General features: G+C 40.0%; 1 protein-coding gene across 3 annotated transcripts in view; it reads right to left on the bottom strand.

Moving 5' to 3' along the window:
- Nucleotides 1-2,621: 2,621 nt before the first annotated feature.
- Nucleotides 2,622-17,684, bottom strand: part of RNF152 (ring finger protein 152) — a 77,259-nt gene continuing 62,196 nt past the window's right edge. For all 3 annotated transcript variants that reach the window (XM_045006095.1, XM_045006094.1, XM_045006096.1), the window contains one exon: nucleotides 2,622-15,394. In XM_045006095.1, the coding sequence (XP_044862030.1) occupies nucleotides 14,611-15,222 (612 nt within the window). In that variant the 5' untranslated portion in view covers nucleotides 15,223-15,394 and the 3' untranslated portion in view covers nucleotides 2,622-14,610. The remainder of the gene's footprint in view (nucleotides 15,395-17,684) is intronic.

Below are 17,684 nucleotides of genomic sequence, written 5' to 3'. Positions count from 1 at the left end.
AACCTCTGATCATTATCATGTAAGCAATAATGCATGACATCTAAAACCAGTCCAGGGATTCCATTTGAATAATATCGACACTAAAGCAAATCATCTATTCTATGTTCTCTCTTGCAATCATCCCAGCCTGTTTTCAGCTACACAGCTGAACTGTGCAGTGTCCCTCCCCCCGCTCCCCTTCTGGCACCATAGAGAATATCTCACAGGAACAAAGATTAAAATGGTGACTGCTGAGCCTAAAATACCAACAAAACATTGCAATCCTAATGCGTCTACCACAAAGACAATTTGCAAGTATCAACATTCAAAGGAACCTGGACAAATCTCCCCAACATCAGTAACAAACAGCAAAACAGAAACAAGTGAAATGAGAGGCAGACAGTTCTCTAAGGACATTTAAAAAAAATCATCATCATCCAGCATAGGAAGCGAGAGGAACAATGGGCAGCATGAGGAAGCGTACTCAGTTATTAATACACAGAGCAATTCACCCATCTGGGTAATGCTTAAGCATTCAGTAGATAATACAGTAGACAGCTGGGAGTAAATCACTCCTTCCAATCAGTGCGAAGAGAAACTTTTGAAAAGCTATCATCAATGTGGCTAGAGTGACAAATTTACTCATGATGAAAACAGTGATTGGCTGGACCACTTAACTCACTGGCAATTCACTTCGGGGCCTGACTTTCAAAAGTGTTTCCAACTCCACAATTCCAGCTGAAGTCTATGGGAGAAGCTGGTGCTTAGCAGCTCTGAAAGCTCTGCCATTGCCACTCACTTAGGGCCCTTGCTCATGCTGACTAGTACTTACTATCCCAAATCAATGGGCTGACTCATGTGGCAAGGCACAACTCATCACAAGTAAGAATATTGGAATCCGGACCCCAGTGTTTTCATTCTGGATGTGTTGACACTGCAAACACCAACAAGTGCTTTTCAAAAGACATTCACTCAGGTTTTCGTGAACCAGTTAATTGACGGCTGTGCACTTTGGGCCAGATTTACAAAGGCATTTAGGCATGTAAAGATACAAATATCAGCCTAATGGGATTTACAAAAGCACCTAACCTGTTTAGGTGCTTTTTGTGAATCCCACTAGGTGTTTATTTGCATCTTTAGGAGCCCAGATACCTTTGAAAATCCATCCCTTAGTCATGTTCAAGTGGAACCTACATAGGTAAAGTGCTGCATATGAAATGACATACCTTTTATAACCGAGCTCCACCGCAATTTCACACCAATCCAGCACACTGCGATAACTCCACTTCCTTCAGTGAAGTTACTCCTGATTTACACTCGGACAACAGAAAATTCAGCCCTGTGACAAAGACCCATTTAGTTTTCTTACCTAGTTGATTGTTTTCACTGGCCACCCATTTATCTATACTTGTTGCATTTTATTTGCCCAGGACCTTGATTCTCTTTTCATTTGATTCCATATACGGTTATACCTTATTTAATTCAATTCAATAATTTGACTGAGAGAGACAGCATGTGGTCTAGTGGGCAGGCCCCTGAAGTGAGAACTAGAACACCTGGATTCTATTCCCACCTCTGACAGTGACCTGCTGGGTGATGGCAGGCAAGTCATTTCACCTCTGTACACATCTGTTTCTCTTCCGCCCCTTTGTCTATTTAGATTGTAACTTCTGGGGGAAAGGATTGTCTCACACTATGCATTTGTACAGTGCCAGCACACTTTAGAATATGAATTTTGGCATGATGCAGAATAAGAGGCTTCTCCACATTAATACAGTATATCACATCCATGAGCCCAAAGCAAATCTCACCGATGCTAGATTTACACCAGAGTAATTCTATTCACTGCAGTGGAACTTTTTCTGATTTATGCCAATGTCAGCGAGTTCAGAATGAAGCCGTGTGTGTCTAGGTCAAATGTCACAGTGGTGATGGGCCCTGAGTCTCCTGTCAGAGAAATTTCTTTTCAGCAGAGATATATTAAAAATAATGAGAGGAAGCATGGAGGTTGTGTTTTTCCTTGACTGTAGTGGGGGAAGGTCACAATTTTTTTTTTTTTTAACTTTAGTGTTTACCAGAATTTGAAACCATGCTGGGCCAGCTCCTCGGCTGTTGTATACTGGCAGAGTATACAGCCCTGAAGTCACTGAAGTTACACCCATTTACACCAACTGAGGATCTGGTCCACTAATTTCAAAAATGTATAGTGAGTGAATGTGTAATATGAAGAGATTCCTTCTAGGTGGTCGGGAGTGCTGGAATTTGCACCTGAATCAAACATGGATGAGGTAGCACTTAGAAGTCGCATGGAGGTTACCCATGAAAGGCAAAGGAACTGGAATTGCATTCTGTTGAAGAGAGACTTCCATATCTTTTTACTAATGCATAAAGAAGACTTTCTTTGGCTTAGCTGATGGTCCACTTGAAAGTCACCTCCACGCACATAAAACTTGGCTGAGGATCACAGTTTTCTTTTATTACTCCCCAAAGCTATTAAAATTCTCACTGGAACTGATGAGTGAGAATCCTGGCCAATTTCTTCTTTTATTATTTTTTTTAAAAAACCACACACACACACACAAACACACACAAGTCTATTCAAAATCATTTTAAAGAACTTTAATCGTAACAAATGTGTCAGAGCAGTTCTCAACATTTCCACATATACAAAGGACAAGACACCAGAGGTTCAACATACAAAAATACCGTATATTAAAATTGGAGCCAGTGGGGGAAAACCAAAAACTCATGGACTTTCTAGACACCATCTAGGACAGGAAGAGTAAGGAAAGAATGGTTTTTAAGACATTCAGATTTATAAACAGCAGCTTGATATCCCCTTTGCAAAGTCAATATTTGGCAGAATTTTGACAAGACAGCCCTACAGCTCATATCCAAAGGGCTATTAGCCCTTTAAAACAAAGTTTCTGAGATAAATTATACACATTATTGCAAATAAACAATGTTAAGGACTTTAGTTAACAACTAGTGAGCAATATCAACCTACCATTTGAGTAGATTATTATTAACCTGCAGGGGGAGGTGGGAAGGGAGAGCTGGAAAGGGCAAGGGAACACACCTACTTAGCGTAATACAAGGAGAGAAGCCGGTGCTGCAGCTATAGAACAGCCATGGCAATACCTTGGGTGCCTCCAGGCTAAAATCAACCTTCACAACATCTCATGGACCAATTAACAAGACTGAAAGTGGTTTCAAAATGTATTGGAAGGGGTAGGGATAAGAAATAAGGACTTGCAAAATATAACTGTGTGGGACTTCTTTGATTTTAATTGAAACCAAGCACATTTGTCTTTACAAAAAACATGTCTATACACACCACACAGAGAGAGAAGGAGAGAGTATTATTATATATCACTGCCAGTCTTATAAGTCTTTGTACTGGCACTGAGAGGTGCTTCAGCTGTCATGATGATGCTGGATTGTTTTGTTTTGTTAACAGCTCCTGAAACTTGTCTGTACTGATCAGGACAAGTATCCTCACTCCTTCCTGTGGAATTTGCCAATATAGCAACCTTTGCTAATAAGGTTAGTTCAAAATGCAAAGGAAGTCCAGTCAGGACTACTGGATTTCTGAGACTGTTTAGTTTACAGTTTGCTTGAAACACTCCTGGAGACTGGAGCTATTAGAAACAGAGTAGCTGAAGCAATCTGATCTGAAATCAATTGCAAGTAATTTGGACTAATATTGGAATGCTGACAATTGACTTCCCTAGAGAACATGTCTGTGTGCACTGACTCCATCATTACTCTTTTCAATGTATTTCCCATACACCATGGTAGACTATTGGCTTCTGTTTTGATTGTCCCTTGGAAATGTCAGCTCTAATATGTAGAAAAGTCACCTGACTGGATCTCACAGCTGCTCCCTTTGAGTTTTCCAGCAAGTGCTCCACATCTGCAGATCTCCACACTTTAATTCCAGGGCTTAACACACATGCACACAGGCACCCTCTGCATAGTCAGGTTTAGTTTCTGCAACAGGAACCCTGCTGGCACTCATTTAGATGAAAAACAGGGGCAACCACTGCTTTCCTGTGACAACATTTAAATAGCCATAGAGCAGATGGTGCAAACGTGACCTGAATTAAGAACAGCTTTACTCTTCTTTGTGTCTCTTTTTCTTGTTGGACATTAAAGAAGAAAATAATTTAAACCAAGAAAAAAAAAAGAGGGGGTGTTAGAAGCCACAGCAAAACATTATGTAAGTGGCACAATAACCTAAGACTGCTCAGCAAAAGCAGCAGCATTTGACTGGTATTCAGCCTATTTCTGGGCTACTTTTTCCATATCGCATGACGATGTATAAAGCAGGAATTCTCAGACTGGGGGTCGGGACCCCTCAGGGGGCTGTGAGGTTATTACATGGGGGTTGCGAGCTGTCAGCCTCCACTCCAAACCCCGCTTTGCCTCCAGCATTTATAATGGTGTTAAATATATAAAAAGTGTTTTTAATTTATAAGGGGGTGTCACATTCAGAGGCTTGCTATGTGAAAGGGGTCACCAGTACAAAAGTTTGAGAACCACTGGTATAAAGGAAAGTGGTCCCTCATTTCTTGGAATATAGAGGTATAAGGAATAGGTCTAACTACTTGAAAACCTAGAAGAGGAAGCTTATGGCAAGGTTCTCAGATTTCTCTTAACTACTTCCCTGGAATAATTTTTATGGTAACCACTAGGCAACAAAGCATAAGACTGCAAGGATGTTATCACAGATGTATTTGACTGTTCCAGCTATGATAAAACCTATAGTATGTCCTTACAGATTGATTGATTCTAGAGAGGAGGAAAAATTGTAGTAAGACAAGTTCATACTTCATTTCAGCACATGCTAGTATAACAGTGGGCTAAATCCTGCTTGGTCCAATTGGGCCAAATCCTGTAGAAGTGAATTAAGGCTTATCTACACAGGGACACTCAGGAAAATTAATCCGAATTAACTCTGGGTGTGAATTTAAAATGGATTGGATATTTTGCATTAAACCGCTGTGTGGACACACTCATTTGGAATTTAAATGGCCTTAATTCAGTTAGCTTAGTTCACTTTCCTGAGTGTCCAAGTATAAAGTCATTTATATAAGATGTCTTTTCCTCAGGCAAAATCCAGGTCACTAAACTAAAGCAAAGGTTTAACCGATTTAAACCTGGCTGATCTTTATTGATAGATGGCTCCTCATTGCAGATTTATAAAATTATAGCTACCTTTACATATATTACATAGCATGTAGATTCTCATTAGCTGAGTCCATCAAATGGCTTAATGAAGCAAAAGGCCTGATTGCTGATGTGACACAGGTGAGACTCAGGATTAACACCACATAGATCACTACAAAGGCTCAAAGTCAATAAAAGTTAAGTTGTCCTGTGCCACAAAAACTTTCCCACCTTTCAATAAGCATTTTAAACTTAATTCGCAACATGTGAGATTTTATTAAGATTTTGTGTCACAGTTTCCAGCTGTTACAGCATTTATGATGTATTGCAAACAGAAGCACACACATACATCTGAAACTAGTCAGGACTGAAAATCCAAATCATGAATTTCTATTTGTTTCCTACCCCCAAAAAAATTAAATTAATTACAATACCCTCACCACTGAGGCACTAGCTTTAAAAAAAATTCAATTCATTTTCAAATTACAGCTCCTGTACTATCTTATTTTTGAAAAATCAAACATGAAAATATCTTGTTTTCTTTTCATTTGTTTTTAGAAAAATCTGGGTAATTTTAAGGGTGAAATACTGCAATTTATTCATTTAAAATAGATGATGGGACTGATGATGGAAATAGCAGACTGATAAAAAAAGATACAACTTTTTAAGTGTTGGTGAGGTTCCTTGTTCTGTTGTACACTGCTTCCATTGTTTAGCTTTATCATCATTCAGAATGCTGCAGCATAAAGGTGTGGCACTTATTTATGGGTAATTTATCATTAGTGAGGCAAATTTACAAAGAAATCCAGGGCTTAAATACAGGTCAGAACAGGAGAAAGGAGACTGCATTCATGTAATGAGGATGAATATTTTTTGTGCGTGCTGTTTCTGTTGTGAAAGAGACAAGAAGAAAGACCCAAACCAAAAAAAGCCAGATGGATCAAACATCACTAGCAACAAACACAGACAGTATCTGGTTGTTTTGTTTTGTTTTTGAATTATCTGTTAATCTTAGCAGCATTCCACAAGATACTTGACCTGCCTGGATGACTGACCAAAGGCACTAAATGTTGCAATAATTTGTATACCACAATATTACACTCACTAGTAGTCACATTTTACAGCCCTTATCTCCCTGCTAAATCCAGATATGCAGCAGGCCTGTCTTGTCTTGTCTAACCTAGATGGGAAAAAACAAAAAACTTGCAGCTTCAGTGTGTCTGACTAGTTTAGCAACTATCCGAATTAAATGGGGAGACAGCTAGATCAATCTATAGGTTTAGTTAGTGCCTTAGCTCACCTCAGCAAGAAAAAGTCATTAGAATCTCCAGGGTTTTGTTATTTTTGTCACTTAAGATTTTTTTGTGAGTTGAGTGCTCTACAGGATGTGTATAGTGGGCAATTAAAAACAGAACTTAGAGGAAATTAAAAAATCTTTAGGTATGTTACTACATGCTTCTATATTCAAATGTTTGAAAATAGTGCTGGTTGGAACCCAGAATTCCCATTTGATAGTAAAACCCCAAAAAATCATTTTTAAAAATTCATGGGCTTTGGAGCGGAGCCCAGAGCTGGAGCGCGGAGCAGCTCCGGAGCACTGGAGCTGCAGGTTTTTTCCTGGAGCTGGAGCGGAGCCGGAGCACAGCTCCAAAGCCCTGAAAAATTCTGTCCTGCATCAGAACAAAAACTCAAGATTTCTGAGTTTTCCATGGAATCCAGGGGAGTCTGAGATTTTAGTTTAAAAAAAATAAATAAATAAAAATTCTATTTGGACTTACTCAGAACAAAATTGGTGAGGTCCCTAAGCTGCCCAGGCTATCAAGAACCTGGGGAAGCCTAAAAACCAGGGTCCCCAGTCCTGGTTTTGTGGCAGCCCATGAAGCAGGCAAGCTGGACGGAAACCAATAGACAGGTTCCTGCAAAATGTTTTAATTTTGACAAATCAGCATTTTCCTGTAGAAAAATGTCCGATCAGAAAATTTCCAACCAGTTCTACTTGAAAACAGCTGTACTATGGGATTTACAGTCACAAAAGCATCTCCCTGTTAATCCTACTTTTAAGTTGCAAAATAAAGTTTCTTCAGGGCAAAGCTACTTTTCATATGCTTTTGAAAATGATTCAAAAGATTGACCATGATTCAAGAAGCACCTAAGCCCATGCTTAAAGCCATCCCTATGCAGGAAAGCACTAAAGCATGTACTGAATTTAAGCATGTGCCTAAGTGCATTTAACTCAATGCATAAGAGCTTTCTCAAATAGGGATGTTTTCCTGACTCAGAGCCCAACTGTTTAAAGAAATACATTTCTTAAGCAAATTTTAGAATTTGAGAAGCATTATAATTCACCAAATTATTTACATGTGAAACTATACATAAGCAGCTCAGCCAGGAGATTGGCTCAGATACTTTGAGAACTGGGCATTCCTTTCCCGTAGTAGAAAGGCTCTGCTTTCTACTATGGGACAAGTTGATTTTAAAAATGAACCAACATCGACCTATCAGCTTCACTTTCTTAAATTCCATATAATCTTTCTCTGGAGTGGAACCACAAACTTTCACCAAAAAAATTATTACATTTATTCCATCAACAGAGGTAAAAAGACTAGCTACAACATTTGTATGTTACTGAAAACTGACCCATGAGCTCAGAGATATGAAATAAACAGAATCTAGTTATTCATAGTAATAGGACAATCAATTTCCAATTCTTTAAGGACTACATACAACTTATATTTGGAACTGAGAAGTGAAATTTGAATCTGAAGTTAAGCAACCTGACAAGTCAGACAAGTCCTCAGTTATTGATCGAGACTCAAATCCCTCTTTAATGGGTCTCACCACAGAAATTCAGAACCATTCAGTGCATGCAATTGGGGATAGGTGATGGAAATTTTCAAGACTGATGCAATGACATAAGATACGCTTTATAATTCTTAAAATAGACAGGTAAATACTCTTGGGCAAGTAACTACTCGACTTTCTCAATTGCCTTATTTACATCAACTTGAAAAACAAAACAGAAAAACCCAGCCCTCTTATATAACCCTAATTTTTTCTTACATACATATGTGAAGTACAGCAATACTGCCTTTGTCTTCAACTAAACAACTTCTTAAATCAAACAGGCGTGACAGTGACATTAACATGGAATGTCTAAAGAGCTTTGTGGAGTTGTTCTGGACTTTTCTTGCCAATTTTGTCAGTCAAGTTTATTTTTGCAATGGGATATGACCATCTGCTTTCCATACATTTGGCCTTCAATAGAAGCATGCTTGTAACTCATGCTATTCCCAGGATTTAAGGACTTCTCACAACCCTAGAATAGCCCATGCACTTTGCAAATTTCTTAATTAGGCAGAAAACTTAACTTCCAAAATAATCAAAGGGGTCCAAGATCTGAATTAACCAAAATTTCAAGTTGCCTGGCCAAACCACACTTGAGCTATGATATGACAAACCATCTAACTCCCAGGCATCAGAAATAACTAATCTAATTCAGCTCAAATGTGCCTGATAAATGTCTCCACTTACCACAAATAACCAGTTCCAAGCCACTGCCTAATCATCCCTCCATTCAATTTTGCCCCTCCTCCACATCTCTTCATCCCAATCAGTACAATTCAAGACATCTTCATGACAGTTCCGGCTCCCCGCTAATTTCATGAGCCACTTGCTCATTTGACAAACCCTTAATAACTCTCAAAACCCAACCTTCCAGCCCTGCTCATTTCAGGGCCTCTCATCCCACCTCAGGCAGAAGCCTCTGTACAGTCCCCAGGCAAGCAGCAGTTCAATGGCTCCTCACCTGAACACCAGGCCAGGATGCAGCACCTACTCCAGCATTGATACAAGATGGGCAGTCCCAACAGGATCCAGGAACTCCAGTGTTTAGGGAGGGGGGCAGTTTAGGGGGCAGCAGCCAGGGCATAGGATAAGAGGCAGCTTATCACAAGGAACTGAGGCAGAGGTGTGGACTCCTCCACAAGGAAGAAGCTGCCTCAGGGTGTACAACACCCCCAGTATAGCCAGACAGCATTCGTCCATTCTTGGTTACTAATGATCCACTCAATCCTTGGTAACAGATAATCTTCTGAGTCTCGCTGTGTGTGTACACGCGCTCCCCTCAGCTTTCAAAACCTTCCTCCCTCTCATGTTCCCATGAGCACATGTAAGTCCTCACTTTACCAGTATGCATATTGGCTTCAATATGATATTAATATATATGTGTTTGTGTGTGAATCCTCTCTAATCCCTGCTTCTGGTGTTTAGTAGACTGCTTAGTGAAAATTTAGCTAATGTTTAGATCTAAAATAAAGAGATATTTACTGAAGCATTAATTGAATGCTGTAAAAATGCATTCCCTGGACATTTATAAGGCTTTAAATTTCAACCGCTTAGACAACACATAAGTGCTCATTTGCTAAAGATGCTAAGGGCACTTTGAGAAATGTCGTGAAACAAGCAGTGTAGTTTCACTTGGGTCAATACTGGCATGCAAAATGTTAACGTGACAGAGAGAAAGAAAGAAGAACAATCCCAGCTGTCAGGCCTAAGGACAGTGTAAAGGAAAGGAAAGGTCATTAATATGCTGTAATTCCATTCCAGCATTCCAGTAGAATCTTGCCCTGCTAAATACTCAAAACATAAAGTTGCTTTAACTGTATATGAATCCTTATAGCCTCCTGGGTGATGTTTGGATTCATTTGTCATCACGCATTCCTCCCAGAAAGAAAGAAAACCCCAAATTTAAAACCACATACCCTGGGCAGCTGGCAAGAGGAAACATTTTGAAGCCAGCATTCCACTAAATGTATTTACTAGACATATAGATGTCTCCTGTATGACTTATTGTGTTGTAATACAGCTTGAATTCACAGAAGTGTGTTTAGATCTGGGATTTTTGGTTCTGGCCAATCACTGATGAACAGGTCACAATGTTACCTTAGTGCAATAGGTATTAACACACACACAAAAAATCTAGATAAAGTGTAGGCTTATAGTAGATTCAAATCATGTATCAGTCACAAGTGAAAATAAATTGTTTGGTCTCATCCTCACCCTGTTTGCTTATTTTGCAGTGGATTTGTTAAATGCATAATCTCCATTCAAGAAAAGCCTCATGCCTGTAACACTAGCAGAGGATAGGAGTTGGCTGATCTGGATTAAGGAGCACTGGCATGATTGGGGGAGGAGGGGTGCAGGTAGGGAGGTGACGCATACCTGCCTGCACAATACATGCTCAGGCTAATGCCAGTAATATCTCACCTTTGTAAGGAATAAATTCACTCACAAATTTTAAAATCACTTGAAGCAGAAAAGAAAATCTTTGTAGCTCTGTGGTCATCAGATGTAATTTCTACTAAAAATCAACTATTTAACAACAACAACAAAACTACTACCCCCCAACACACACACACACACATTTTGAAAACTTGCCACAGCCCATACTTAAAAAATTTGTCTTGAGGAACACAGCCAAATGCTAGTTTTGGTTACACTAGTGTAAATACAGAATAATTCCACTGAGTTACTCACTGTGCTGTTCATTTTAAGGTGAAGGACTAGAGAAACCATAACTCACTTGATGTATTCATCTATTCCTGCTAATATTTTATTCATACCAAACTTCATTAATAAAGATGAAACTTTAGACTCACGATTGCTCCCTGTTTACAAAACTACTATGCTTCTTTCCATATCATCTAAGCATGATCACTTAATACACAATTTTCTAAAAAAATTGCACATAACAAAATTGCATATTTTGAATTTGTAAAATTCACTGAACAAACTTTCACAAAGTGAACCCTATTTCTGTCACCCAGCAAAGCACAAGCTAAAAATGGAAGCTGAGACCTTTAAAATAAAAGAAGCTGTACTCTCCGGTAAACAATCAAATAATACACCTTCATAAAGGTTGTCCAAAAATGCAGGTGCATAAGTAACTTCAGGCAAGATTTAGTATAAATAATGTTTGCTCAACTAGTACTTATGCCATAAAAAAATAAAAGTTTGTCTTCCTTTTTCAAGAACTGAGTAGTGATCAAAAGAGTCGCTGATATACAAGGATTAAGAACCTACCCAGGAGCTGATCATTTTGGCATGAAATTGGTGCAGAACTGGGATATTATGTGAGTTTAAATGTTTTTCCTGGGAATAATTTCTCTAACACATTTTGCAAAGTCATAGCCATAGATAGCTGTCTCCTTTCTGAATGCCAGGTCTTGTACTGAGGACTATAAAACGGAATAGACCACACTGCATTTTAAAGTATGAATATTAACCTACTTGAGAAATGGTCTAACACTGTACATTGCAATATACTACAGCTCATTTCTACACTCATCAGCATAAAGCTATGTGATCTAACATGATATGAAAGTTGCAAAATTTCAATGATAGTTGCACTGCCTAAAACAAAGAAGAAACTTTCCCCCTAAAATTATATTTTTGAATAGGCATTAACCCACAAAAAATCTTGAGGTTTTATTTATTGCACTCACACAAAAACTGTAAAACAGGCAAATATCAGAATCAGAAATTAGGTCAGCCATGCATTTCAGCAGGCTCTGAATAGCACAAGAAACTCACACTAACCAAACAATGCACTGTGTTAAGTAATACAGTATGGTGTTCTAGTCAGATGATGCCTACATCATTAATACCAGATTAAACCCCATATTTGCCTGTTATGAAATGTGTTATGCAGTGTAGCATTTTAACCTAATTTCTGGTTTATCCTTCCAACTACACTCTTCGTGTGGGGAAGGAAAACCAGCACCTTTTATGAGAGACATTATTTGAAAAGATCAAGAGAACCTGCTTTGTCAAGAGCTTCAGTTAGGCATTTTATGGTCATTCCAATGTTAATATTATTAGTATTGTACTCACAGGGCCTTCTACTCCACTGTCTTGTATCTTGTCTAGCCATTTACACTTGTGCTCAGTGAGTGCAAAATCAGTGTCAAGCACCGCCATTCTGATCTGGTAGCATTTCACGCCCACGCCCCCCCATCACGTGCTGCGAGGGTACATGATTACAAGGGGCGAGGCAGTAGAGCAGTATGTCCTTTAACTGTATTCTAGCATGGAGTCTTATGAAGGCAGAAATATTAGCCGGCTACAGCTCCATTACATGCTAACATGTAACATGGATGTAAATACAGTTTTCCTTACAAGACGATGACACAGATTAACAATTTTAATACCGCATGCGTTTGGAATTAATATTCCTTCCTATTACACCCCACGTTCACTGATGTCCAGGTGCATAACGTTTATAAGAAGCGTTTGTAAACCAGGTTCTCTGCATATTGCATATGGTTCTGCATGTGCTTTTCTTAGTGGATAAAAAGAGGTAACAAATGTGTCACCTCTGGGGTATTTTCTTTGTTATGCCCTCACAAATGACAGTAGATAAAAGCAGGCACAGTGCACCAGGAGCTTTATCTTCATGCGTAACCTTACATATATAATTTAACAATCAGGCATATATATGCCATTCTTTAGAGAACAGACATAAAGTGGGGGGGGGAGAGAGAAGAGAGAATCTAGCACTAAGGAAGATATGTGCTCTGTATTTTATTTTCAAATGAGAATGATGTTCATAATGAACCAATTTTTCCTCAGTTGCACTGGTGCAACACCACTGACTTCCTTTATGCACCTAACTCAGTTGGAACAAGGTTCTCCAGTGTTATTACATAGGGTTGAATCATCTCAAATTAACTATTAGAAAGCATATTAGTAATAGATTAGAGGTCATTGTTCACTGTGCTTACACCTGTGTAATTGTTCATTCTTCATACTAGCAATACAAATCAGGCAAACCAATAGTTTTTTTCTACCACAAATCCCACTCTGACCCTTAAAAAAAAAAATCAAACAAATCCAGACTTTCAGCCAGATTCTGATACCCTTACTCATGCTGAATACCTTACTCCACAAGAAGTCCCACAAAAGGTGATGAACTGTCTTGCTAAGTGAGGTGTTAGCATAAGTATCCTTATCTGGCCCTTTATGAGCAATGAATTGCAGTCACATGGGCTTTGTAATGTCAACATGCAGTAAAAAATATATCATTTCCTTTTGGAAGTTTCACATTTGGCCCTAAGAGTAGCAAGGTTTATATCACTGAAAGGAGGCACAGGGCCTGCTTATGATCTCACATAGGTTTTACACCAGTGTGACGCCAGGGGGTTAGGAGAGGCAGCATGGTCCAGTGGATCAAGCACTAGTCTTAGACTCAAGAGCCCTGGGTTCTGTTCCTAGTCCTGCCACTGACCTGATCTGTGACCTTGGGCAAGTCCCTTTCCCTCCTCAACCTGTTTCCCATCATTGGTCTGTCTTATCTATGTAGAGCATGAACCCTTTGAGATGAGATATTTGTACAATGCTTGGCACAATGAGACCTCAATTTCTGTTCCGTCATCTAGGCATCCATCAAGTTACTGTCAATAATGACACAGCTGCAACTATGACTGAACATGGAGGCAAGGCTGGTCCCATATTCTAAAAATCAATTTGCTATCCAGTCCTTGTAGGAAGCATGTCCAGCACTTCTATGACCCATCTCTTCACTAATCCCCAGGGAGATCAGAGCCTTGAGAAGCCTGCCTGAGGTGAAACAGCGCGTCCAGTGTTTACACTTCAAAGCCATACTTCATGACAGTGCTTACACCGCAGGGCTTTGGCTGCACTTTTAGGTAGCCCTATTTGTTCACTTTATTGCTCCTCTGCTTGGATCTTGCTTTAACAAAACACTTGGAAAGGACACTTCACTACAGGTGGAAACAAAATGAAAGTATATGACAAAACACACATCAGATACGAAACACAAACCGCTTGTAAAATGTTTCCTTTTAAAAACTATTATGCAACTTTCTAACTTATTTTAATTAATGTGCAATTTAAAATATATAAAAAGCCTTACTAACTAAATGAATTTTTTTTTTACAGTTCCCTTTCACCCCCCATTAAAAAAAAAAAATGTATGGACTGGCATTGGACTATCTTTACTGAGTCTTACACTGATTCTCATGTTTAATTCTACTTATACATATAGCATTTTGATTTTAATCTACTGCATTTAAAGACAGAGTGATCATATCATATACTTTTACAGTATAACCAGCTAAGTAGATGTCTTTAGTCTCATAACATGATAAAAATCATTAGAAGTTACAGTCCATTTGATCAATGAGGATGGTGACACATGCAGTTTTCCTCAATGCAGTTACCATCAGATGCTCATTATGATTTTCTCTGTACTCTGCTGAGAGGTCTCACGTTTCGCCTTTTAGGACTGCCTTTAGACTGTCAAACAGCTGTCCGGTGTCAAGCGTTCTGTAGTAATTGGTCAATGTTGCAGTGCATCATCTCACTCGAGCCTGTCATCACCACCACCACCTTCCCAACCCCATAATTATCCCATCGGAGTATTCTGGGAGCAGACCCTTTTCAGCCACAGGAAATCACAGTGAAACGCTTGGAAATGCAAGACATATTGTGGAGAACAATACCAAGGAGAAAGACCAAGACGCACGCCACCAAGATCACAGTGCAAACACCTGACCAGGTGGAGCTTTTCACAACGCCCCTCCTGTCTTGCTCCTCCTCTCCGACTTCCTGCGGGATCCCTCCTTGCAGGGGCTGCTGCTCAGTTGGGATTGTCATCACAGTGACAGACTTTTGCTGACTACCTGGCAGGAGGCGACAGCCAATGTCTCCTGGCAACAGCGCTCTCTCCTTGGAGATGGGCAAGGGCAACATGTAGCACCCATTGCTAGGAAGTTTGATGAAGACTGGGGTGTGCTCTGAAGTATGGGGAATTGCAATCACAGCAATCACCTCTGGGTCATCAGGCAGCTGGGATACAGAAAATCCCGGTGGCAGTTTAGTGATACCTCGGCACCAGGGACATCTCAGGTCCTTCTGGCTTGTCCTCATCTGCTGAAGGCAAACAGAACAGCAGGTATGCTTACAGTCCAGCAACTTGGGCCTCCGTCGGGGGCTGTAATAACTGAAACAAATCTGACATTCCAGCAGAGAGTCCTGGGACAGTATCTCCATTGTAGCCCTAATGGAGAAAACACCGAGTATCTTACAAAGTCTTGCCGTATAGTCCAAAATCTGAAGCCTGGTGTAGTTCCTCTCTTTCCACGACTTCTTCCTTTTATCTCACCAGTGAAGGACAATGGTTAGGAAGTTTGTAGACGAGCATCTGACTTTAATCTTTTGGTATCTGAGCAAAACAGAAAATTCAAATGAACCGGGTTAATGGGGAAGACCAAACAAAATGCAGAGAAAAAAAAAGATTTTAAAATGCAGGAGAATAGAATCTGCACCTCTTAAAATGATTAATAACTAGTGTCCTTTTTTAGAGCCAAATTTTCAGGTCAGTCTTTACTAGGCTTCCTTTTCTGTAGCTACATGTAACCACCAACACAATTTTGCAATGGCAGTTATGCCCACAAAAATGGAGGCTAGAGTCTGAAACCCTGGCCCTTAGCCCATTTTTCACTTAACACATTTTTAGAATTTCCCAAATATTTCTGAACCTTAATAATAATTTCCATTTAAGCCTTTAAACCCTTAAGAATTTTTAGCTATTTCCATCCACTACTAAGTCTGTACATGAGATAAGTAATGCAAATGCTTAAATAGAATAAGTTTTTCTAGGCACCTAAGTTATGCCAGTAAAACATATGCATGAATGAGCAAACAACTAACTACACTGGTCTGACCCTAAAAACCCTCAATGCCAACTGACAAAGGGATCATTGTTCTGTTACAGGCCTGACAAACTCACTACACCTAACACTTTGCTTTAATAGCACTTACCGAAAAAGGGTCAAGTGAGGTTTCTAATAAAAGCTTATGTCATATTGATACTCAATCATTGTGAGATGTACTTACAGATGATATTTAAGGAGTTGTGTGTGTATGTACTGAAAATATGTTTTAGAGACTGTGTCCCAAGCTGGGTAGGCAAACAGGTTTTTGCCAGACAAAGAGATGTATCTCCCTCGGTAGATTAAGCATTGTAAGCCAACACAGCAAGAACCCCATTTTGCATACAACATGAAGCCAGCGCACCAGGGAATGAACCACAGGGGATCATCCTGACTCTGCAAGCAACACAATGAATTCTGGAGTATGGGGGGGGAGGGAGAAAGACATTTTGTTATCCTTCACTGAGGAAGCAAAACGGACAGTGCTTTCTGCATGGGGGATCCCAGCCAGGGTGGCTGAAGAAGCTGGGGAACTGCTTTAGGTGAGAAAGTACTTTAGACAGAGGTTTTAGCCTGATATAGTTAAGTTTAGGCTCTAAGAAACATGTTATATTTTTGTTTTATATGTAACCATTTGTGTTTCCATCATTGTCCTTATTCACTTTCTCTTAAATCTTAGCCTTTGATAATAAACTTATGATTGTTTTCACTATAAACACACCTCAGTGCTGTGATGTTATATTGGAGCTGATATTCATTCAGTTGAATCAAACAAGCTGGTGCATGCACTATTTCTCTGGGGACAGCTTAGATGGTCATTTCTGTGAGTGTCCAGTGACAGGGTCTGGACTCTACAGGGGAAGACTTCAAAAGGGATTGGTCTGCACCTCTTATTAACCTTGCAAGGCAAAGCAAGAGCTGAAAGAGCCCTCAGGAGATTGTTTGGGTGGCTAATGGACTGGTGGTGTCAGGTAGTAGTGTAGCTAGGAGGGGAAGCGGGGCAGCGGCCGCTCCCCCACTGAGCCGTGTCAATTTCTTGGCACCTTTTTACTCACCCGGGGAGCAATCAAATAAAAAGGTACCACCCGCTGTGGCGCTTTTATTTTACTCACCCACCGGCGCTCCAGGTCTTCAGCGGCACTTCGGCGGCGGGACCTTCACTCACTTTGCAGGTCTTCGGTGGCATTTCGGCGGCGGGTCCTTCAGTGCCACTGAAGACACCCGGAGCGAGTGCAGGCCCCGCCACCAAAGTGCTGCTGAAGACCCGGAGCACCGCCCAGTGAGTAAAAGCACTGCAGCGCTGCCGGGTGAGTAAAAGTACCGCAGCGGGTGGCACCTTTTTGATCACTCCCCCTGTTCCCTCCACCTGGCTACGCCACTGGTGTCAGGGAGTGGACACCCAGTTAAGCACAAGCAAATCTTCCTCTCATTGAGGCAGGGGAATAACAAGGTGACTGACTCCTGGGCACCCCAAGAAAGCATCCCAACTGAGAAATGCATATTTGTGTGCAAATAAAAAGGAACTACCAGCTTTTCAGTAACATTAACTCTTTGTATAGCTACAAGAATACTTTGTGGGCAGAGCTGGGGTTCTTTCCTTTGAAAATGTAGCCCAATAACATCAATGGAAATTGAGCTCAAGACTGCAAGCAGTATATGACCCAAGGATGGCACTATACTAATGCACTATATTAACATATTAAAGAACAAATATTTATTAATACTGTTCTCCAGCATTAATAATTGTACTGGTTCTATTTATTTTTCAAGATGATTCTTTGAAGTTTCCACCTATTTCTT

Source organism: Mauremys mutica, chromosome 2, assembly GCF_020497125.1.
Source record: "Mauremys mutica isolate MM-2020 ecotype Southern chromosome 2, ASM2049712v1, whole genome shotgun sequence".
NCBI lineage: Eukaryota > Metazoa > Chordata > Testudines > Geoemydidae > Mauremys > Mauremys mutica.
This window is presented reverse-complemented; position numbering and strand designations above follow the sequence as displayed.